The following is a 23,731-nucleotide window of genomic DNA, read 5'->3' on the forward strand; positions in this document are numbered from 1 at the left end:
GTGTGTGACAAAATGGCAGAACAGGAATAAGTAAAGATAGATTTTGCAAGTTGCTGTTGCCAGCATGGAGACTCGCTGTGACAGAGAATCAGGCCTGGAGATTAGTACTCCCAATTTTTAGGTTATTAAAATTAACAACCAGAAAATCAGGCGCAGGCCATGCTGGGCTTGTTTCTCAGATTAGTGTTCCTGTCAAGCAATGCTACATGCTGGGAATGGAGTCCCACAATATTTACTCTGTAGTTTATATTATTGTTAGCTGTGCTTATTTTACAACAGATTTTTCATATTTGAATATTCTAGAAATTTCCATGATATTAATTATGTGAGTTTTGAATATTCTGTCAAGAAACCTGTACCTAGATCATCTTTTGCAAAGTGGTGTTTCCACATTTACCACTGTTACAACTGATGGCACTCACAACATTTTTGATAATGACCACCACTTCATGATTTCTGCATAATATTTCCATGAGCTTTAAAGCAGTATCACACATAATCTAAAATGCTGGACTAGAATTGACTAGAGCAAATAGAAAATTTCACATCTTAAGCCTGCATTATTTTGCTATTGAACAAGAGCTAGAATTGAAAGAAAGACAAAAGATGAAGTCTTTTTCATATGACAGGCAAATATTCATTTTCATTTGTAAACAGCAAGAAAAATCTCACTTTTTCATTCAATAAGGCACACAGGTTTGAAACATTGCAAAGAAATAAGCTTTCGTTATTAAGTTATTTTGTGCTGTTTGTGCCAGAAAGAACAAAGCTTGGAACAAGGGACCTGAAAGTTTTGGGACAATACATCACCAGGAAAATAATGGTTGTAACATGAGATTGTGTCGTTGTATAAATTTGTGGGGGTGAAATTGGTATTCAATGGTAGATCAAAACAGGTGATAAGGAACCGGCAGCCCGTTTTACACCCTGTCCAAAGTCAATGGAAAAGACCATCGGCGGGGTGTAAAACGGACTGCCAATTTGCTATCAATCTAACAGCAAAGATCGAGGGAGAAGAAATTTAAAATCAGTAGGACTGAAATCAGATGGGTAGAGCTGCCATTTAAATACCACAGTGATAGATGAGTGGACAAACAACTGATAGGAATGCACTGATTGCAATGGGAAAGAACAGAGAAAATGTATTTGTCATCGGTAGTGGAAACAAAGGTGAGAATTTTCATCTTCTACAAGGGTCATAGGTTTGTTTCAGTTGTTTTGATGGGATTTATACATGGGTCACATTATACAAGAGTACACACGGCATCTTGATTAATTCATCAATATATGTTTCAAAAATGATCCAAAAAGCCACATTACAGCTGATGACATTTTAGACTCTCGCTATCCTTTCTATGTAGATGTATGGAGATGAGCCTTGAATCTATCTAGAATCAGATGTTCTTTTCTAGCTTTTAGCTTGGATGCTCAAGGTATTTTTCTGCACCAGTTTAAATAATTTAAAAGGATTTTGTGGCAGAATTTTGCCACCATGCTGTGATATGTGTAAAATCATAATACCCAGATTAGCATACTAGCATCAACACAAGATTCATTCCCTAATGGTCTTAAAAAGAACTGCGCACAAAATAACTATGAGACCATTTATTCAATAGGAAGCCAATGTGCTGGAACCAAGTGGGTTAAAGGGTGCTGCAAAGCTAATTAGAATTTTTCGTGCTCGTTTTTCTTTTGAAGTGTAACGTATTTAAATAAAGTGCTCTTTTATAGCTCCACTGCGCTCTGCCGCTACGATATCCACATTGAAGCTAAGAGATACATAACATGTAGGAATGTGGTTATTTACAGATTCAAACATACTGTTCAGCAAATTTTGGTAAAAAGCTTAATCATTCTGAAGTTGATTAATTAGAACTAACCAAGAGGACTGGTGGACATGGGGAAGGAAGTTCTGCAAAGTGTATGTCGCTCTATTTACAATAATACTGCTGTGATATGAGAAATCTATAGCTTAGCAATTAAGGTGAGGCTTTCCCCACGGGTGTATGTGTACACAGAGATAATCATAAATATATACTTGAAAGATCTTCTAGTTTTTCATTTCACTTATAATACTCAGTTATAAATGATTTATATTTCTAAGGATGCAGATCCCTGAAGCAGAACCATTATACTTCATTTATTTGTCAAAAACAACTGATTGCCAGTAGTGAGATTTACATAAAAACAAGATTGAATGAGGTCCTCAACAGGAATTTACTTGTTTTTAATCGCAGGCAGACCCATTGGCCCTGATATTTACGAGGAGGCGGGGGAGGAGAGGGGCAGCATGTTTGCGAGGGGGAAATCTCAGAAAGGCGGAGGTTCTGCCAAATTTAATGGCAGGACCTCATTATAATATTATTATTGACAGGCTGGCCGGCTAAGCCAGCGGTAGAAGGCCGCAGCCAGGGACCGTAAGGGAGGGAGCCCGGTGATCAGCAAAGATCGCAGTTTGAAGGGGGATGGGTCGGACCAGCAATCGGGAGGAATCACTACTTTGGAGTGGGGGTCGGTGGATCGCGGGTTTTGAGTGGGGGTCGGCGGATCGCAGGTTGAAGACTCAGAAGGCGAGAAGGGGCCGCGATCGGCAGAATGTTTGCTTGGAGGGCCTGGGGAAGCACTCCTGCTCCTCCTGGCTTACGAGCATTGCTGGAAAAGGACTTACTGCTTGATCCGGCTGCTCCCGCCTCCATTTAGCTGCTGGGTTTCCCGGGACCTGGGAAACCTGGCTGGCCGGTGTTAAATTTAAATCAGGCTCCCAACTACAGCGTGGGAGACTGATTTAAATATTATAACGAAGTGTTCCGCCTCGAGAGTGGGACACAGGCACACAGCACACAACCCGCCACCGTAAAAATGGCGGCAAGCGGTGGGTTGCGTTCATGTTTCCCGATTTTCAATTTTTAGACCCCCCCCCCCATGACATTCCCTCCATAGAAACAGGCTATTTTTTTTCACAAAGATGGGGCAGTGACGTGGTTCGTGTGCTAACACTTAGCGGCTTGGACCAGGATTGGATGCTGCTTTGAGTTCCACTCTGCTTAGTTCCTGATCTGAGTCACGTCAAGAGGAAGGCGTTGAGCAGTGGCTGTGACGTCTACGAGCCAAAGAAAGGGAAAATGAGAAGGAAGAATCGTGTGGAGGTGGCTTCTAGGGGCCGGCTACAGTGGGCATTGGTGGTAACCTGGGAAAACCTTTTGGCTGCAAGGTGGTAAAGAAAATGGGTAAAAATAATTACAAATTCAACAAATCTCAACAATGAGACCTGACAAGTTTCCCATATTCTTAAATGCTATGTTAAAATTTGTTGGAATTTGTTGGAATTTAATAAGTAAAGAACGCTAACATATTTTAATCTCCAAAGAACCTTGACAACTGTATATTTACATTATTAATTACTTATTTTGTTGCTAATTTATATATAAAAGGATTATATTTATTTATTAACTGATGATTACCCAATTCTTGAACTCAGTCTCAACAAATTCCCAGCCCAACATATTTCTACTAAAGTATCCCACTTTATGTGCTTGCAGTTCTGGTTTCAAAACATGATACTTATGAATGAATGGTGGTGAAAATCATTGACTATGCTTTTACATTTTTTTCTCAGCCATATTCTATTAGATTTCAAATGATTTTCCCCAGCATTTCATTTCACTCTGCTAACCTTAAGATGCCACATGAACTTCTCCTGTATTTGACATTTGCACTACACTGCACTTAATTTAACAAGCAATGACAGAATGTCTCATCAAATTGACAGATAACTCTCAGTTGTTGTGGGTGAACTGACGGGAGAAGAGCCCAATCCTCAACATACACATACGGCCGCACATATTGCATTGAAAGCCATACGAGGCGGGTAGATGAGTTGCCTAGTGTGCCGGAGGCTTGTCAGCGATACACTGTGCTAAAAAGCACTGATGTTCGAGACGACTGAGTGGCACAGTGTCCTTTCGTCTTTGGGCCCTGGTTTTACTGATGGGATGAAAGTTTTCTTTCTCCATTACTACACAAATTCAGTTTGGGCAACCTCAAAATGGTTCCTAGTGAGTGCAGCTGAATTATTACAAATATAATGCTGTATATTACAGATAAAAGAATGGAGTACCTGATAAGATCTAGGGGCTGCAGTTTGTAAAAGTTCTTGGGATGAGCCCACTCCTTGTATAGAAGGTATCTCTCATTGGGGCATGACGGGTCTGATGATTTCAGGTTGAATTTACACTGGAAGAGACAAGTAAGCACCACACTTTATCAATGAACTCTAATACTCATTTTAGTTGGTCATATTCTTATGAAATATCCTGTATAAGTTACACCTGTATATAAATGGGATTGGGTCAGGCTGTGGTGGCCCATTGTTACATAGCTTGCTGATACTTAAGGGCAGGTTTTAATGGACAGAAAATTGGGTGGGCTCCATTATGGGCAGGCAATTCTCCCTGCATGATTTTCCTCTATGTGCTCTGCCCAGGTGACTATTTACACTCAAGTGTAAAAGAGAAAATCTTCACCTTACTGTCCAGACTCACAAACAAAGAATGGTTACTTTAGTCAGGCACTAGAGGACAGCCTGTGATTGTGGAACTGTATCCTAGCATCAGTCAATACTTTCATGAGAGGAGGGGAGAAAATGGTAGTTGTGTTTTTTTAAATACAACTATAAAACTGCTGATAAATGCCTACAATTTTAGTGCATTGAAGATATCTTTGTCGGTACATTTATTTTTACATTTTAAAAATTTTATTTTTTATGTAGGCACTCACCAATAAAGACAAGGTAGTGTCTAACACAGTCCAATGACATGGTCTAATGTGTGCTGTATCTATAGTGCATCACTAGACCTCTTTATATCAACAGAATCACACCAGTCAATTCCATTGTATAAATGTCTCATTATTTGATGTTACTTAATGTTATGGCCTATTTTCTGTCCATAATAAGTATACATTCACCACAACTAATAATAATAAGCTGACAAGCTTTGACAAACAATTAATTATTTAAAATTACTTACATCGTGGAGGTTATAGGCTGCCTTGTATGTCTTTGAGTCCAGAAGTTTAGTGATACCAAACTTGCTTGGTTTTCCTCTTTTATATTCACAGCGATTCAGAATGTACTTGACCTGCAGAAGTGGATAGAAGAAGTGATTACTCACGAGGACAGTGTCCAGCTTCAGATTGTAAAAACTTCTTTAAAATTGATCATTGTAAACCAAAATAAGAAAGAATTATGATGAGGGAAAAGTGCAAATGATTTTTACTTGCCCCCTTCAGGGAAGTCCCTCTGTTCCCTTGATAGTCCCAGTTGAACTCAAGTATTCACCATAAGGAAAAATTGCTAGGCTGAAGCTTGGATTCTACCATGTATGTGAAGTTACGAACATGCTGTACTTACTCAGCTTTGATAAGTTTTTTTTTAATACAAGTACAGTCTGCGAGATGGTGGTAACATAGTTTGGCATTGACTTACTATTCTGCTGCGAGTAGCTGGTGTGAAGAAGGCATCACGATCAGTAGTATGGAAACTCTTAATACGATCCATCTCAAATGGTGCAGTGAAATATTCAGCCTCAGGTGGAATTTTGTCTTCATCCACTGAGAAAATCTTAGTGATGCAGTTGAATGTGGAGCTCTTCTGTTTTATGTCATTGGAATGTAGAGGTAGTTTGATGTGCAGGAGTTCAGCATAACGACAAAGAACTTCCCATGGTGCGTGGAGTTTCAGGAAAATAGTTCTGAAATCTAAAATCTAAAAAGGCAATAGAACAACATGAAACATTGTGCACAAACATACATTTTTTTGGCCTGTTTGGTTGACTATATCCCATATGAAAATACACTTGAAGTACAATGCAGCAGATATCAATCCATCATGGATATACAGACTCGTTTGGGGGTTACAACAAGGGACCTCATACCAGATGTGTGCTCTGTTATTGAGTATAAATATATTAGTAACACAGTACAAAGAGCTCGCATAAATAGTTTATTACCATTGAGATTTAAGTGAACATGTCAGGTAATGCTCCAAAGAGTATAAAGGTACAGTATCATTAAAGCAGCTTCATGAGGGAAGTATCTTTTTAGATCCATCAAAAATGATCGATTCCATTTTAATGAGTATATATCTAACATAAGAATATGGTCTGCAGAGAAATTTCTGATGCAACAAACTTTGCCATGAAAACTCCAGCAATAACTGCAACTGAAAACAGCAAGTCCTTCAGCTGCTGCTATAGCTGGGGGTGAGCTGACTGTAAGCGCAGTGAGAGTGAATAAGAAAATTTTACATACTAAAAAATAGTCTTTCTACATGAAGCTACTGGAAATGTCTATGTTTATTTTAAAAAGACATTATAATATTTGGCCACTGCAGTAATTATAATAACAGTGCCGCACTAATTCAAGATGGCGGACTACAGAAAAAAAAGAGTAAATTTACAATGCTAAAGTAAACAAATGCTTAAGTCATATTTCCATAATTTAGAATGCATATATATTGCCAATACTCATTATACCGGATAACAGGAGTTAACATGTTTTCCAGAAACGCATCCAAATTGTATGTTTCATCTTTAGTTAGAAGTAAGTATCTTAAGTGAAAATAAAAATGTAAAGATTTTATGTAACACTAGCAGATCTCCCATGGCACTGCTCACAGTGAGTCAGAGAATATGCATTTTTACAATAAGGGTGTTATCCACAAATTGTGACTAGAAAGTGCTGCAGGAAGTGTGTGCGTGTGAATGGAAGATATTTTAATGTATCATATTGTGTTGCTTATGGTATTAAGGATATAATGCCCATCTTACATATATTGCTGGTCATGATGTCCTGTTCCCATTTTTTGTTCCACTCTTTCTGGCCACTCTGCTTCTCCTTTTCTTTTATTCCTCTCTACCAGTTTTCTCTGATGCTTGCTGCTGGCCTTTTCCCTTACTTGACTCCATCTTTGCTCAGCGATGCTGCTCCTCTCCTCACTGCAGATTCATTTATTCCATTTGAAACTCCTGCATTCTCTTGCCACTTTGCATTCTTGTTATATTCTTGTGGTCCTGTTTCCATTTCACTTGCTCTCTCCCCATCCCCTTATTGCTTAGCCAGCTTACTGGCTTTTAAGCTCACCCTCCCCCATGCCCTCCCTGTTTTCCAGCTACATCGTCCCTTGGCCTTTTTGCTTCATTCCCCTTGGCGTTTGCCTGCCCCTCACTGTTTTCCTCCACAGCTTACATTCTCATAGTTTGCTGGAACAGAAACTAACCTCAAATCCCCGAAGGAATTCCTCCTCGTTCTTTGCTGTCCCTTGACCGGGCCATACACCTTCCCCTCATGCTCACCTCTCCTCAACCTTTTTCCAATTTAGCTCCACTTAGCATCATCTTTATCGAAAGAACCTAGCACAAAAATCCCATGGGCTTCCTATATCATCCTGAGCTGATGCGCGCGCTGTTCCCAAACCCGGAAGTCTGGCAATTAAAGCAGGCGGGACGATATTTAAAGCAGTAATTGAACTATTTAAAAATGAATAAATGTAATTTAGAATGAAGGCATGCAATTTCAACGCTGCCTCAACATGTTTCCCGTGCTGTGTGAAACACGGCATTGGGAAGTCACCGGGTTTTAGCCGGCAGCCTTTTGGACAATTAAATCCCTGTTTGACAGACGGGGATAAAAGGTGAGTTATTGCAGCAGAGCACTCAGTTCTCTCAGACAAACTTTTGGCTGGGAGATCTTTGTGTTTAAACTGAAAATTTTTGGTTTCCACTCAGAATTGTTCTGTTTACACATATTCACCAACTTTTCGGACCCCATCAAACTGACACCAATAGGATGGGGGGGCACCATGGCTGCATTCACCACTACATCCGAGGATGAGGAACATCACCATCCTCACCAGGCATGGCGTGCACTTCGCCACTTGTAGCTCCACAACACACTGCACCACAGGCACCTGCACAAGAGCATAGAAGGGAACAACAGAGGGAGCGACGTGGCAGGAGGCACTACCCTCATCTGAGGGTCTACAGACCGAGGCTGAACTATCTGGACCTCTCTGAGGAGCAGTGCATACGGAGGTTGAGAGTGAGTTGCCAGGTGGTCGCAGACATCTACAGCCTCCTTCATGCCGAGCTGCTCCCGGCTGGGCCTGGCGGCATCTCATTACTCGTCGCTGTTAAAGTGACCACTGCCCTCAACTTCTTTGCCTCCGAATCATTCCAGGGTGCCACCGGTGACATCGCTGGGGTCTCTCAGTCGTCTGTGCACAAGGCAGGTCACCGACGGTTTGTTTCGCAGGGGCTCGCAATATGTCAACTTCCCCATGGACAACCTCAGCCAGACGGAGAGGGCAGTGGGTTTCCACTCTGTGGCTGGCTTCCCTAGGTACAGGGTGCAATTGATTGCATGCATATAGAAATCCGAGCACCTCCACACGAGCCAGGACTGTTCATTGACAGAAAGGGGTATCACTCCATCAACACTCAGCTCATTTGTGACCACCGCAAAAGATTTCCTCATGTGTGTACCAGTTTTCCTGGTGGCTACCACGATTCATTCATTCTGAGGGAATCCAACATCCCGGAACTCTTCCACGCACCATACACCCTTAAGGGCTGGCTCCTCGGGGACAAGGGATACGCCCTGCACACGTGGCCGATGACACCTCTGAGGAACCCCATCAGCGAGCAATAGCGTCAATACAACGACAGCCACATCGCCACCAGTGAGAATAGTTCGCATTATAGTAGTGTATTATGTCCTGCACAACATGGCGCAACAGAGAGGGGTACCAGTTGAGGAGGCCCTATCCCATCATCCACCATCCACATTGCAATGAACATTGAGGAACAACAGCAGGAGGAGGAGGACAAACCCATGGGCAGAGCAACAGCTCACCTGGCTGCTCGTCAGGCCAGGGAGTCACTCATATGTGAACGGTTCTCATAAGATCACAAAGTGAGAATAGTGCAGTCCTCAGACCACCTGGAAAGAGCAGCGCCAGCACCAGTGACCCCCCCCAACACAACAGTCCTGCAACTACACATACACTCACTGTAAAGTCACCCACTGGATGGCATCAAGTGTCACCTTTCATGGTGAAGCACATGAAAGGGCACTATCACAAAAGGCAGTCAAGAATGGGCAAGACGTGGGCAGTAGTAGTGAGAACGATAACATTTAATGTGACTTTAACATAAACCAGATATAAATGAAAAATATGACAGTCTGTCAGATGCCCTTGTGCATACCCTTCGTGATCACAAATCCTTGGCCTTTCTCTTCCTACCGCTTCTACATGGTGCATCCCCTGTGGCTGCAGCAGATGTAGTGGCAGGTTGCTCATATCCATGGCCGGACTGCTTAGATGCTTTCGGCCTTCGCCCTCTGGGTTTTGGAGCCTGTGAGAGCCCCGCCAAAGACTGCTTCACCTGCAGACTTGGCCACCTGGAGAGGAGGCAGCATTGCGGGTACTGTTTGAGAGGGGGGCAATGGGTTGATCTGTGGGAGCGCTTTGAGTGGTGTCCCAATTCCATGTCCCCTTTTGCTATCATCCCTCTCCTGGACCAGGCCCACATAACTCCTACCACCCTGCTGGAGAACAGCTTGGAGGAGATGTATGATGCGTTGGAAGCCCACTTGTAAAGTTTCTGTCTGCCTGTTTAAGGCGGCAGAATATTGTTCACCGTGAGTCCAAACGGCCATTGTCAGGGCCTGAATGGACTCATTTGTGAGCCGTACTTGAAGCTCAATGAAGACTAGCCTTCTCTCCATCACAGACATTTCCGCAGTTACCTGCGACACTATCTCAGACAGTGCCTCACGTCTATGTGACACTATCTCAGAGATTCCCTCACGTACCTGCGCCACCATTCCAATCATGCAGGAGTTGGACTCCTCCATTCTCTGTGCGATTGTGGAGAGTGTGCATGGCACCTGTTCCAGCACCTCGCAAATGTGTTGCTGTCCCTCGATCATTCTCCTTTTAAAGGATAGCCTCCGGAGTTCAGCATCTGCGTCCAGCTGAGCAGAGCCTAGAGAGGAGTGCGCCCACCGACGCGGTCTCTCTACAGCTGCCCCTGCCAATGTCTGCTCGTGCTCACTTGTGTGTGGTGACTCACCAGGTGCCAACCCAACTAACTCACTACTAGGGCCCACCGAGGTGTGAGTATTTGCGCTGGTGGGTGGCTCACTAAGATGTGACGGTGCGTCCTCAGAGGCCGGGAGATCCCCTGAGGAATCGCCCTCTCCCGTCGCTCCGGTCATGTGGGTGCGCAGTCCGCCCACTGCGCAGCTTTCGGACGGCAAACCCAGAAACAAGATTAATGGCCACCAATTAAGTCCTGATCGCGTATGGAACGGTAAGTTTTTATTATCCATGTTTGCCGCATGCCCATTGACCACTCCTCCCCCGCCGCCTTATTAAAATCGTGCCCTATGAGTACTTAAACTGTTAAAAAAAAATGTTTTTCTTTCCCCCAGCTCAGTGGAGAAAGTGGCAAAGAGTAATAGGAATAAGGCTTGCCGGCAGGATGGAAAGCTGAGGAGGCAGGCTGGGGAAAGCGGAGGCCAGGGATAAAAGGTCAGGACGCCACTGGTCAGGGAGAAGAGTGCAAGCCAAGCGGCAAGACTGTGAAGAAAGAAATAGGCTGGGTTGGGTTTGAGCTGGAGCTGGCGCCAGGAGCCGCATCAGTCGGTGGACTGAAAGATCAGGTGCAACAGCAACACCTACTGTTAGGGGGCTTGCAATGATTTAAGTTTGAAAATTAGGTACTTTCTCAAGGTGTTACACTTTAGATGTTGCTCCAGGCACTATCAAAATAAACCAAGGTTCCCAATCCTGATCAACGTCAAGTGACCTGTGCTGGAAAATGTGCATTTATGGATTCTGGACTTGGCATTTCATGATACAATAGCATGCCAATATTCACTGTTTAAGCTGAACATGAAAATGGCAACCTACTAATGGAGGGCAACCATTACCACATTAAAACTCAATGCTTTTAGGAGAGGAGGGCGGGTGGCAGGAGAAAATTGGCAAAGAAAAAGAACGAAAAGAACATAAACTCGTGAATTATACAAAATGAAAGCCATGACCACTGCTTCCTGAGGACTGAGATGCCATGCAGGGTGACAGCATTCCCTTGGGCCGGATTTCTACTGGACACACTTTACCAGTGGAGAGTATAAAATTCAAATGAGCACTCACCGATCTCGTTCCTTCAATCTGTAGCCCTACTTTCGTTAAGTTTTCTTGAAAGAGTGCCCTTTTCCTCTGCACACAAAATATAGAAAATGTAAGAGACTGTTTTTAAAAAGAAAATGATATTCTCATCTGATTCACATAACTGAACTGCACATTTGGGCTCAGCTTAAAAATGTCTCCATTCAGTTGTCATCCCTCCCAGCCCACCGAGGCAATTGATAAGGTGGAATATATCCTCCTGCAGGCTGAACTTTCAGATGCCTTTTAGTATTAATACAGTCAGCCCTAATATTTCCTAGCCCAGACTTGAGTAACACCTGCAAGAAAGCACATGTCCATACAGACACCTTTGCTCCCCATCTCGGCTGGCTTCATTTTATGTCTGAGTAACGAAAAATTGTGCAGTGTGTGGAAGCATCACCTATGAGTTAGATTGGGACCTAACTCCCGAGTACACTGATACTGGGAGGTGACAGACCCCTCTCTCCCTCGCGAAGGCTGACTCACACTGGTTTGAGTTGCAATTCTCGACGAGTGCAAACCTGCATTTTACAAGCAGAAGGCCAACTAGATCCCCGAGAACTTTATAAACGTACTCTCCAATCGTTATAACGTTATGAGAAAGCAGAGGCTGCTGTCTGTCCTCTCGTAGCATTAAAACTTTGCTTCTCATGCAGCAGAGTTCTATGCTTGCGTCCAAGCATGCTTGTACAGTGTTCCTTTGTAGCTTGGCCTGCAGTCAGCAGTATAACCTTGATCCATGAATACAGATTGCACTCCGTAGAAGCTCGACTGAGATAGGTGTCTGGATTATAACCAGAGCTTTAAAGAGCCACGAAGCAGTAGGGTCTTCAAAGCAGCTTTGATTGACAGGGTATTGCAAATGGAAAGAAGCACAATAGGGATTTTACAGCATTTAAAAAGGGTCATTGTAATATTAAGTATATAAATATGCAACAGTAAACCAGAAATCCCAGTTGTTACAGTAGCCCGACCATAAACTCGTTACAATGCAGATAAAGCAATTTAGTATTGCCATTCAGTGCATTACGTCAGATGTATTTATATAGTTTTGTTCAGCTGAAGCAACTGATACCACCCACTTCCTCCCACGCATATGTGAAAGATTAGAGCACTGCTGAAACAAGTTCCTGCAAACAGTTAGTGTCTGGTGAAGTATGAGGATGTATACGTATGTTTATGTTAACTGTTTGAAGTCATTTTTAAATTCTATTTGTATTTTTAAGACTTATATATTTACTGGCTCCATGAGAAAGCCTATATTTATCAAGATCATTGGGATGGTGTAAGGCAAAGGGATTCCAAAGCAGCAAGTCCATTCCATGTAATGCGAACATGCAACAAATTGGAGTTCATGGAGGGTGAAAGATAATTAAGTGAAGTGACAAAATCACAGATAGAGGTTTCAGTGGCTAAGGGGCAAAGGCAGGGGTGGAGGTAGGCACTGTTAGAAATAAGTAGTATTAGTGGTTAGATAGATTGGGGGGCTTAAAACCCAGGTCTGAGTTGAACAGGATGCCTAGGATATACACAGCCTGGTTCAATCTGAGCGAGCGGGGGAAGGAGGATGGAGTCAGTGGCAAGGGTCTCCGGAGTTCATTACTGTGGGCTGAAAATGATGGCTTTGATCTTCCCAACGATCAGGAACACATTATGCAGGCAGTCTAACACCACCGACATGGTCATGGGTTGAGAAATGTGATAGAGTGTTAGAGCTGGATGTCGTCAGCATACGTATAGAAGCTAATCCCGAGAAGGTTCTCCACCTGAAACATTAACATATCATTTCTCTTATCATATGCAGTTGCTGCATGTTGTCAGCATTTCCTATTTTTATTCCAGATTTCCATCACTTGCAGTTTTTCTTTTTATCACTATTTGTCACTGCCAACGTTAATTTACATTACCCACTCGCATTTATTAGATTGCCCAAGGATCACACATCATTTCACGGTTCATAGGGTGTGCAGCCATGAATCTACAAAGCTTCAGCTAATGCTTTCTGTAACTAAAATAAGCAAATGCACCATTTTACTCTAACAGCACATACTTTTATAGCTCTGGTAGCTCTCCAATGTATTTCCAATGTGATACCTTGTAAGCTATCTTATGAAGTTTGTTTGTTTCTTTAATTACCATGGAGAAAAATTTACTTCTATGCATCATTTCTGGCAAAATCATAAACTTGCTTTTTAAAAATGAGTTAACAATTTTGTTACACATAGCGCACAGAGGAAACCTTCCTGGCAATGTGAGCTATTTTTGTATCAAAAAAATTATTTCGCTTTAAGTCTTACTATTACATATAATGAACCACAGACAACACAACAACCTACAAAACTAGCAAAAGCTGACACAGCCCCAAAAGCAATACCAATGCAGCTGTTTTGTAATTAATCAACTTTCATTCCAAAATAGCATCAATTAATTTGCTACTGTGATCAACTACATGTTGAATTGTTTTCTCTATACCAGAATTATATAGAATTAGTGCTATGATTGCTCTAGTAGCGAGAATATTTCTTTTACTCTTCCATACAGGCCATTTATACAAGCAAACAGGAGTCTTTAGGCCTGCCAGCTTCAGTATTTTCACCCACTGATCCACTGGGGCACCCTGCATCCTCCATTCTGATGGCAGTGTCAATCTTTGAGCTACCACATTGAAATTTCTTTGCTATACCATTAAAACCGAAGGATTGATTTTGTGACTTTGCAGTGCTGGTAGAGAGCCACGCTCACCAACAAGACACCCATGATTTTGAGATGAATGGCTGGCAGGCAAGGCTCCTGTCGCTAGCACAAACTCAGAAAATTACCCTCCAAACCTTTTTACACAATGTTCTTTGGAGACACTCTCCAATGTTCCATGAGAGAGCCATCACCTTAACATCATAATCTCAAGAGATAAATAAGTTGAGTGGACTTTCATTTCAAGATCTGCTACTGGGTTCTGTGCCCCTCCCTCTGCCTCTAGTGGTAAGCTCTGAAGCACAGTAGGGCAATACAGAAGGGAATCCACCAAAAAAATGGTAAGGACCTGTCCCTGGAAAATTCACAGATAGAAAGAATTAGTAGTCATTTGGACAAGTGTGGATTAATTAGGGAAAGCTAGCACGGATTTGTTAAAGGCAAATCGTGTTTAACTAACTTGATAGAGTTTTTTGATGAGGTAACAGAGAGGGTCGATGAGGGCAATGCAGCTGATGTGGTGCATATGGACTTTCAAAAAGCGTTTGATAAAGTGCTGCGTAATAGGCTTGTCATCAAGGTTGAAGCCCATGGAATAAAAGAGGCAGTAGCAGCATGGATACAGAATTGGCTAAGTGACAGGAAACAGAGAGTCGTGGTGAACGGTTGTTTTTCGGACTGGAGAGAGGAGTACAGTGGTGTTCCCCAGGGGTCGGTACTAGGACCACTGCTTTTCTTGATATATATTAATGACTTGGCTTGGGTGTACAGGGCACAATTTCAAAATTTGCAGATGACACAAAACTTGGAAGTATACTGAACAGTGAGGAGCTAGTGATAGACTTCAAGAGGAAATAGACAGGCTGGTGGCATGGGCAGACACATGGCAGATGAAATTTAATGCAGAAAAATGCGAGGTGATACATTTTGGTAGGAAGAACGAGGAGAGGCAATATAAACTAAAGGGTACAATTCTAAAAGAGGTACAGGAACAGAGAGATCGGGGGGTATATGTACACAAATTGTTGAAGGTGGCAGGGCAGGTTGAGAAAGCTGTTAAAAGGCATACTGGATCTTGGGCTTTATAAATAGAGGCATAGAGCACAAAAGCAAAGAAGTCATGATGAACCTTTATAAAACACTGGTTTGGTCACAACTAGAATATTGTGTTCAGTTCTGGGAAAGGTGTGAAGGCCTTACAGAGAGCGCAGAAGAGATTTACTAGAATGATTCCAGGGATGAGGGACTTTAGTTACGTGGATGGACTGGAGAAGCTGGGGTTGTTCTCCTTCGAACAGAGAAGGCTGAGAGGAGATTTGATAGAGATATTCAAAATCATGAAGCGTCTAGATAGAGTAGATAGAGAGAAACTGTTCCCATTGGCGGAAGGGTCAAGAACCAGAGGATGTGGATTTAAGGTGACTGGCAAAAGAACCAAAAGGTGATATGAGGTAAAACTTTTTTACACAGCGAGTGGCTGTCATCTGGAATGCACTGCCAGAGAGATGGTGGAAGCAGATTCAATCATGGTTTTCAAAAGGGAACTGGATAAGTACTTGAAAGGAAAACATTTGCAGGGCTACGGGGAAAGGGCGGGAGAGTGGAACTAGCTGGATTGCTCTTGCATAGAACCGGCACGGACTTGATGTGCCGAATTGCCTCCTTCCGAGCTGTAACCTTTCTATGATTCTACTCTAAGTATTTTTGAAGTGTAGTCATTGTTGTAATGTAGGAAAGGCGGCAGCCAATGTGTACAGAAAGGTCCCACAGACAGTAATATGATAATGACCAGATAATCTGTTTTAGTGATGTTGGTTGAGGGATAAATATTGGCCAGGATACTGGGGAGAACTCCCCAGCTCTTCTTTGAATAGTGCCATGGGAACTTTTACGTCCACCTGAGGGGGCAGATGGGACCTCGGTTTAATGTCTCAAAGACGGCACCTCCGACAATGCAGCACTCCCTCAGTACTGCACTGGAGTGTCAGTCTGCATTACATGCTCAAGTCTCTGGAGTGGGGCTTGAACCCACAACCTTCTGACTCAGAGGCGAGAGTGCTACCTGTCATAGCTGACTAACTCTGGTCGGAGGAAAGCTCACACTGTCACACTCCCCATCCAGCATGGAAAATTCTGGCCGTTTCTTTTAAGAATTAAAAGAATGATATATATTTCAGCATCATGTACAGCTTACCTATTCCAACTTAATGGAATTATCAAACCAAGAATTGTCCAATTAAGACATTTACAAGTCAGCAGAGATTTAATTTTCCTCTCTTGGAGGAAGAATAAGTGAATTCAGTGAAAGCAGAAGGCCCAAGATTCAGCAGTACACCTCAGAGGATGATGTGCTGGTGTTGGGTAGAGTGATGTAAAACGTATTCATATCAAGAAACTGAGATTTGTTAAAGTGACAAACTACAATTGCATTGTTTGTATTAATGCTTGGTAAATGAGAAATACTCCCATCCAGTTCATTGCCTTTAGGCACAGTATAGTGTGAGGGGTTAGTGCCACTCCAAAGTGGTTGGGTTCTTTCCTGACTGCAGAGAAGAGCAATACAAGACCTCCTCTGGGAGACTGTCTCAAACTTCACTTAGGCTTGATACATAGAGTACTACTTCAGTGCAGTATTGAGCCAACTTTAAAAGGTTGGATCTCCTAAACAGCTCATAAATTGAAGGGCAGCTCATTTAAATGCTCATTCAGTAATAAGCTCTGACCCAGCCACAAAAGTTGGATTTGCAACCATGGTTGCTAAAAAAAAATCCTGGTAACAAAGCCTGCAGTTACAGTGATCAGGGGCACTAGCTAAAGTATTGGCTCATAGCTGATTTATACAACCTGGTTGCAAATCCAACTTTTGTGGCTGGGTCAGAGCTCATTATTGAATGTGCATTTAAATGAGCTGCCCTTCAATTTACGAGAACCAACCTTTTAAAGTTGGCTCAATACTGCACTGAAGTAGTACTCTATGTATCAAGCCTAAGTGGAGTTTGAGACAGTCTCCCAGAGGAGGTCTTGAATTGATCTTCTCTGCAGTCAGGTAAGAACCCAGCCACTTTGGAGTGACACAAAGTGGCACTAACCCCTCACACTATACCATGCGTAAAGGCAATGAACTGGATGGGAGTATTTCTCATTTACCAAGCATTAATACAAACAATGCAATTGTAGTTTGTCACTTTAACAAATCTCAGTTTCTTGATATGAATACGTTTTACATCACACTGTTAAGTAGGCCTCTACCCAACACCAGCACATCATCGTCTGGGGCGTACTGCTGAATCTTGGATTTCTGCTCCAATGAATTAATTTATTCTTCATCAATGTGAACACCCTTATTTATCATTCAGAATATGTATACGACAAAGATTATACTGCCTTCGGAAGGAAAAACAGAAAGGTAGAGTGTTATTTAAATGGTGATAGATTGGGAAATGTTGATGTACAAAGGGACCTGGGTGTCCTTTTACACCAGTCACTGAAAGCAATATGCAGGAGCAGCAAGTAGTTAGGAAGGCAAATAGTATGTTGGCCTTCATTACAAGAGGATTTGAATACAGGAGCAAGGATGTCTTACTGCAGTTATATAGCGCCTTGGTGAGACCTGGAGTATTGTGTGCAGTTTTGGTATCCTTACCTAAGAAAAGGTATACTTGCCATAGAGGGAGTGCAGCGAAGGTTCACCAGGCTGATTCCTGGGATGGCAGAACTGTTGTATGAGGAGAGATTGGGTCGACTAGAGTTTAGAAGAATGAGAGGGGATCTCATTGAAACATATAAAATTCTGACAAGGCTAAACAGACTGGATGCAGGGAGGATGTTTCCTCTGGCTGGGGGAGGTCCAGAACGAAGAGTCACAGTCTCAGGATACGGGGTAGGACATTTTGGACTGAGATGAGGAGAAATTTCTTCACTCAGAGGGTGGTGAACCTGTGAAATTCTCTACCACAGAAAGCTGTGGAGGCCAAGTCACTGATTATATTTAAGAAGGAGATAGATAGATTTCTAGACACAGAAGGCATCAAGGGGTATGGGAGAGAGTGGGAATGTCATATTGAGATAGAGGATCAGCCATGATCATACTGAATGCAGAGCAGACTTGAAGGGCTGAATGGCCTACTCCTGCTCCTATTTTCTATGTTTCTGCCTGGTATAAGACAGTGATGGATTCATAGGAACGGAGGAACAGGAGTAGGCCATTTAGCCCCTCAAGCCTGTTCCGCCATTCAATGAGATCATGGCTGATCTGTGACCTAACTCCATATACCTGCTGTAGCCCCATATCTCGTAATACTTTTGGTTAACAAAAATCTATCAATCTCAGATTTAAAATTAACAATTGAGCTATCACCTGCCGTTTGCGGAAGAGAGAGATTGATCTAAATACCTCCATCTCCAATCCTAAGGTATGCTCTGAAGGCCTTATGTGTCCAATGATAACATACATCTGCTTTATTCTGTAGATTTTCTACCAGTGGCATGAGCCAAGGTTTCACATCCTACCCTTGGTCACCAGAGGGTTTTTTTGCAGATGGTTATGTTCAATCAATACTAAAAATTTTGCAGCGTACAACAAAATTAATTTCTTTCTTGTCCCAAACTATCTGGATGGTGAAAGAGTGAAATCCTTCATGGGTTGTTGGACCCGAAGATTTTCAGAAGGTGCTTCTATCGCAACGGTATACCCCACATGTTTCAAAAGCCTCAATGTCATAGACCTTTCCTTTTTTGGAAAAATGAATGAAGCGTGAAATCCTCTCTCACTTCCTGAGCACTACTGGAGATGATGCTCAGAACAATGTAGCAATCTTCGTCAGGAGCCTGGAAGCATCCAGCGGTAAAAAAAAGCAATCGAGGAAACCACAGGTACAGCAGTAAAATTCACTGAAACTGCATTCAGGCCTGAAGGGAAGGAGTGATAAACTGCAGGGGTTTGGAAGTGTGAGAATACTAAATGCTTATTCAAGAACACCCCCTCATGTTCTGTAATGGGTAGAAGAAAAAAAGTCAGGGTGCAGCTAAATTATGAAGGAAAATGTATTAAAGTACTACCAGGCATAACGAATCATACCTTTCTGTTCAGAATTGACCTCATTCTCTTTTGATCACTCGGTTTCCTCTGCTCCTCTTCGTAAGCCAATACAAAGTCGATTCGACGTTGTCCATCAGCAAAAAATGCAGAGTCTTCGTTACCATCAAACTCAACCTGTATTGAACAAACCAATGCATCTCTCACTTCAAAGCATTTATTGATTTTCTATGACAACAATGCACAAAAAAAAACACAAGATGAGAGGACTTACAATCCCAATCTCACAACAATTATCAAGGACTTTACACTTGCCAGATTTTAGAAGAACCAGTGCACAAAGACATGGGCAACAAATGACTAAGCAACAACAATGGAAATCATCTCATGGTCAGAAATAACAAGTATCCTTGTTTATGATGTCCACATACCAAAGAAATTAATATGAAACAAAGAGCCACCCATATCACAAGGTGCACACCCAAGAGGTCTGTTTGGTAATTAGAAAAATGACCTAGCACAAACAGCTTGAGCAATTTATTGAGTTATCAAAACCTCCCAAAGTGTTTCTTCATATAAGCTTGTCAGGATACTCAACGGAATGGAAGGTCTGTTGTCAATTTCTGAGCCAATCATCAGGAAAATAGCAGGTGAAGGTGAAAGCACAAGTATTCACAATTATTTATGATGTATTCTGTCTCATTTATCATTTTATTACCTACTTTGGTTGAAAGAATGTACCTTCCTGGGGGTATGCACCATCGTTTCAATGATTTTCTCATTTTACTGACTTCCTGTTCAAGCCATGCACTTCCCAACGCTGAGTGCACAGGGGCAACCTAGATAAAACTACATACATATACACAGCCAATTTATACACAGGTCACGTAAGCCCACTTGTTATGAGTAGCTTGCAACTGTTACATAGCAGTGTAATAATACATAGCAGTGTAACAGTATGTACTTTCAAGCTACAGGTTACTTTTAATATTTGTGCAAAGGATGGATCACAAGCATCTTCTAGCAGAAAAATATAATAGAAATGTGAAGAAATTACAAACAAACGTGTCAACATTAAGTTTGAATGTTATGCTACATCACAAGATAAGTTTGGATGAAGGCGGCTCTTTGGCCCAGTTGATCTCATCCTTCCAGAATACGAACCCCACTGTCTTCCCTGAACTCACAGTCAGCACCTTGGTTTAATGTTCACTTGAAGGAAGCTTCTCTGGTTTAACACTGAAGCTTCTCTGTTTTTTTTATTCCTTGAGCATCGCTGGCAAGGCCAGCATTTATTGCCCATCTCTAATTGCCCTTGAGAAGGTGGTGGTGAGCCGCCTTCTTGAACCGCTGCAGTCCGTGTGGTGAAGGTTCTCCCACAGTGCTGTTAGGTAGGGAGTTCCAGGATTTTGACCCAGCGACGATGAAGGAACGGCGATATATTTCCAAGTCGGGATGGTGTGTGACTCAAGAGGGGATTGTTGCTTCTTGTTGATATTTATTGGTATGACAGTGATGTCTGAAAGCTTTAAAACGTTCGATATGTAATTTTGGCAGATAGAATTTTGGTAACTTTTTTTCACACCTGGGGTTACACATTTATTTTTAATGGGTTATCACTGACTTGGCAAGCGGCTGCCAGAAAAATCGCACGTTCCAAAATGCACTGGCTGTGAGTCCATTTTGTGCATCATGCTATATTGCTGATCTGGTTGTCTGTCAGCAGTGTGCTCTCTCTCCCAGAATGTACAAGATCTTCATTATAAAAGGAAAATTCTATGTAAATTAGGAAATATTGAGTCAGCCTGTGAATTTCCTGTTTTTCCAACCAATCCCCTACAGCGCTAAGCCTATCCATTTCAAATGGCCTTTAAAAACCAACAAGGTGATTACCTGTTGGAATAGGCTCCCTTAAAGCTACATTGTTCATTTATTTTTGCTGCCATTCAATTTCAAGCTATAGAGATTCCTATTAAATGAATCCGTTCTCCTCCTGCCTCCACAATAGTACTGCAGGATGCTGCCCACCTTCAGGTGTTGGCCAATTTTCCTCTATGCCCGAACAAGTTGCATCAGGAGCCCGTAGCTAGCCTCCCAGAATACGAATGTCTTATAGGAACATAAAGTTATAGTCCAGCAATTTTATTTTAAATTCACAAGCTTTCGGAGGCTTCCTCCTTCGTCAGGTAAATGTTCAGGAGCTCCTTGAAGCCTACGCATTTATACATATAGAACAATACATGGTGTTTACAGACTGCCCCTGCAACTGCCCGTTGCCAAGGCAATCACCGTGTTCAGACAGAGAGGTGTCACCTGCAGAACCCCCGAATACACATTCAACAAAAAAACAAACAGGAAAAAAAAAGAGAGAGGCAGAAACATCCGGAAGGCAGAGAAAGCCAGCAAATGACCCATTATATTAAAAACAGATAACATTTGTTCGCTGGTGGGGTAACGTGTAGCGTGACATGAACCCAAGATCCCGGTTGAGGCCGTCCTCATGGGTGCGGAACTTGGCTATCAATTTCTGCTCGACGAGCAGAAATTGATAGCCAAGTTCCGCACCCATGAGGACGGCCTCAACCGGGATCTTGGGTTCATGTCACGCTACACGTTACCCCACCAGCGAACAAATGTTATCTGTTTTTAATATAATGGGTCATTTGCTGGCTTTCTCTGCCTTCCGGATGTTTCTGCCTCTCTCTGTTTTTTTTTCCTGTTTGTTTTTTTGTTGAATGTGTATTCGGGGGTTCTGCAGGTGACACCTCTCTGTCTGAACACGGTGATTGCCTTGGCAACGGGCAGTTGCAGGGGCAGTCTGTAAACACCATGTATTGTTCTATATGTATAAATGCGTAGGCTTCAAGGAGCTCCTGAACATTTACCTGACGAAGGAGAAAGCCTCCGAAAGCTTGTGAATTTAAAATAAAATTGCTGGACTATAACTTGGTGTTGTAAAATTGTTTACAATTGTCAACCCCAGTCCATCACCGGCATCTCCACATTATAGGAACATAGGAAAAGGAGTAGGCCATTCAGCTCCTCGTGCCTGCTCTGCCATTTGATAAGATCATGGCTGATCTGTGATCTAACTCCATATACCTGCCTTTGGCCCATATCCCTTAATACCTTTGGTTGCCAAAAATCTATCTAGCTCAGATTTAAATTTAGCAATTGAGCTAGTATCAATTGCCGTTTGCGGAAGAGAGTTCCAAACTTCTACCACCCTTTGTGTGTAGAAATGTTTTCTAATCTCACTCCTGAAAGATCTGGCTCTAATTTTTAGACTGTGCCCCCTACTCCTAGAATCCCCAACCAGTGGAAATAGTTTCTCTCTATCCACCCTATCCGTTCCCCTTAATATCTTATAAACTTCGATCAGATCACCCCTTAACCTTCGAAACTCCAGAGGATACAACCCCAATTTAGTTAGACGTTTTATGTCACAACACGTTTTATGTCACGTTATAAGTCACGTCACATTCTACCCCGCAATATGTTTCACGTTGTGTCATGTTTTAAGTCACATTTTACAGCACGACATGTTTCATGTCGTCACATGTTTTACATCACGACGTTTCACGTGACGTGCTTTACGTCACATTTTAAATTGAGATAAGTTTCATGTCATGTCACGTTTCATGTTGCGTCACGTTTAAAGCCATGTTTTATGTCATGACACAATTTACGTCACCTTTGCTCCAGATCCCTTGATACCTTTATCCATCAAAAATCTATTGATCTCAGTCTTGAAAATTTCAATTGACCCAGCATACACAATCTTTTGGGGGAAAAGAGTTACAGTATCACACTATCCTTTGTCTGAATAAATGCTTCCTGCTTGTGGGACCTTGCTGTGTGCAAATTGGCTGCTGTGTTTCCCTACATTACCTCAATGATGACACTTCAAAAGTACTTCACTGATTTGGGATATCGTGAAAGATGCTATATAAATGTACGTTCTTCCTTTAGTGCAAGAAACTCGTGTTTTAATTGGTCATTACCTGCCACATATATGGCACGAATGTTACCCGCCACTTGTCAGCTCATGAATGTTATCCAGGTCCTGCAGTACGCTGGATGAGCTGCTTCAATATCAGAGGAGTTGTGAATGGAGCTGATCACTGGAATTGTCAGCGGACAGCCCCACACTTGACCTCATGACAGAGGGAAAGTCATTGATGAAGCAGTTTGAAGATGATTGGGATAAGGATGCTTCCCGCAGAAATGCCTGCAGTGATGTTCTGGGGCTGGCCTCTGACAACCAATACCACCTTCCTTTGCATCAGGTGTGGCTCCAACCAATAGAGGGTTTTCAGTTCAATGCCCATTGACTTTAATTTTGCCAGGAATTCTTGGTGCCCTACCCAGTTGAATGCTGCCTTGATGTCAAGGGCAGCTACCCTCATCTTTCCTCTGGCATTCAGCTCTTGCGTCAATGTCTGGATCAAGGCTATAATGAGGTCTGGAGCCGTGTGGCTCTGATGGAACCTAAACTGAGCATCAGTGAGCAGGTATGGTGAGTAGGTGTGACTTGATGGCACTTTACTGATGATTGGGAGGAGGCTGATAGGGCAGTAATTGGCTGTGTTAATTTTATCCTGTATTTTGTGGTTAGGACATGCCCATGAATCTATTCTATGTGTTGATTGCATATTGCTTGAGGAAGAGTACACTGGGCTGTTGACTCCATGTATACCAAAATGTGTTTAAGGGTCGAAGTAATTAATCGGGCCGAGGTCACTGCAGTTTGTTGGGCAAAGGGT

General features: G+C 42.4%; 1 protein-coding gene across 4 annotated transcripts in view; it reads right to left on the reverse strand.

Annotated features, from left to right (window-relative positions):
• The window catches only part of ano6 (anoctamin 6), a 158,268-nt gene that overhangs the window by 50,365 nt on the left and 84,172 nt on the right, over nucleotides 1–23,731 (reverse strand). For all 4 annotated transcript variants that reach the window (XM_067999412.1, XM_067999413.1, XM_067999415.1 and 1 more), the window contains 5 exons: nucleotides 19,008–19,142; nucleotides 11,222–11,287; nucleotides 5,486–5,764; nucleotides 5,028–5,138; nucleotides 4,118–4,233 (listed from right to left, as the gene is read on the reverse strand). In XM_067999412.1, the coding sequence (XP_067855513.1) occupies nucleotides 4,118–4,233; nucleotides 5,028–5,138; nucleotides 5,486–5,764; nucleotides 11,222–11,287; nucleotides 19,008–19,142 (707 nt within the window). The remainder of the gene's footprint in view (nucleotides 1–4,117; nucleotides 4,234–5,027; nucleotides 5,139–5,485; nucleotides 5,765–11,221; nucleotides 11,288–19,007; nucleotides 19,143–23,731) is intronic.

Source organism: Heptranchias perlo, chromosome 18 (genome assembly GCF_035084215.1).
Source record: "Heptranchias perlo isolate sHepPer1 chromosome 18, sHepPer1.hap1, whole genome shotgun sequence".
Taxonomy (NCBI): domain Eukaryota; kingdom Metazoa; phylum Chordata; class Chondrichthyes; order Hexanchiformes; family Hexanchidae; genus Heptranchias; species Heptranchias perlo.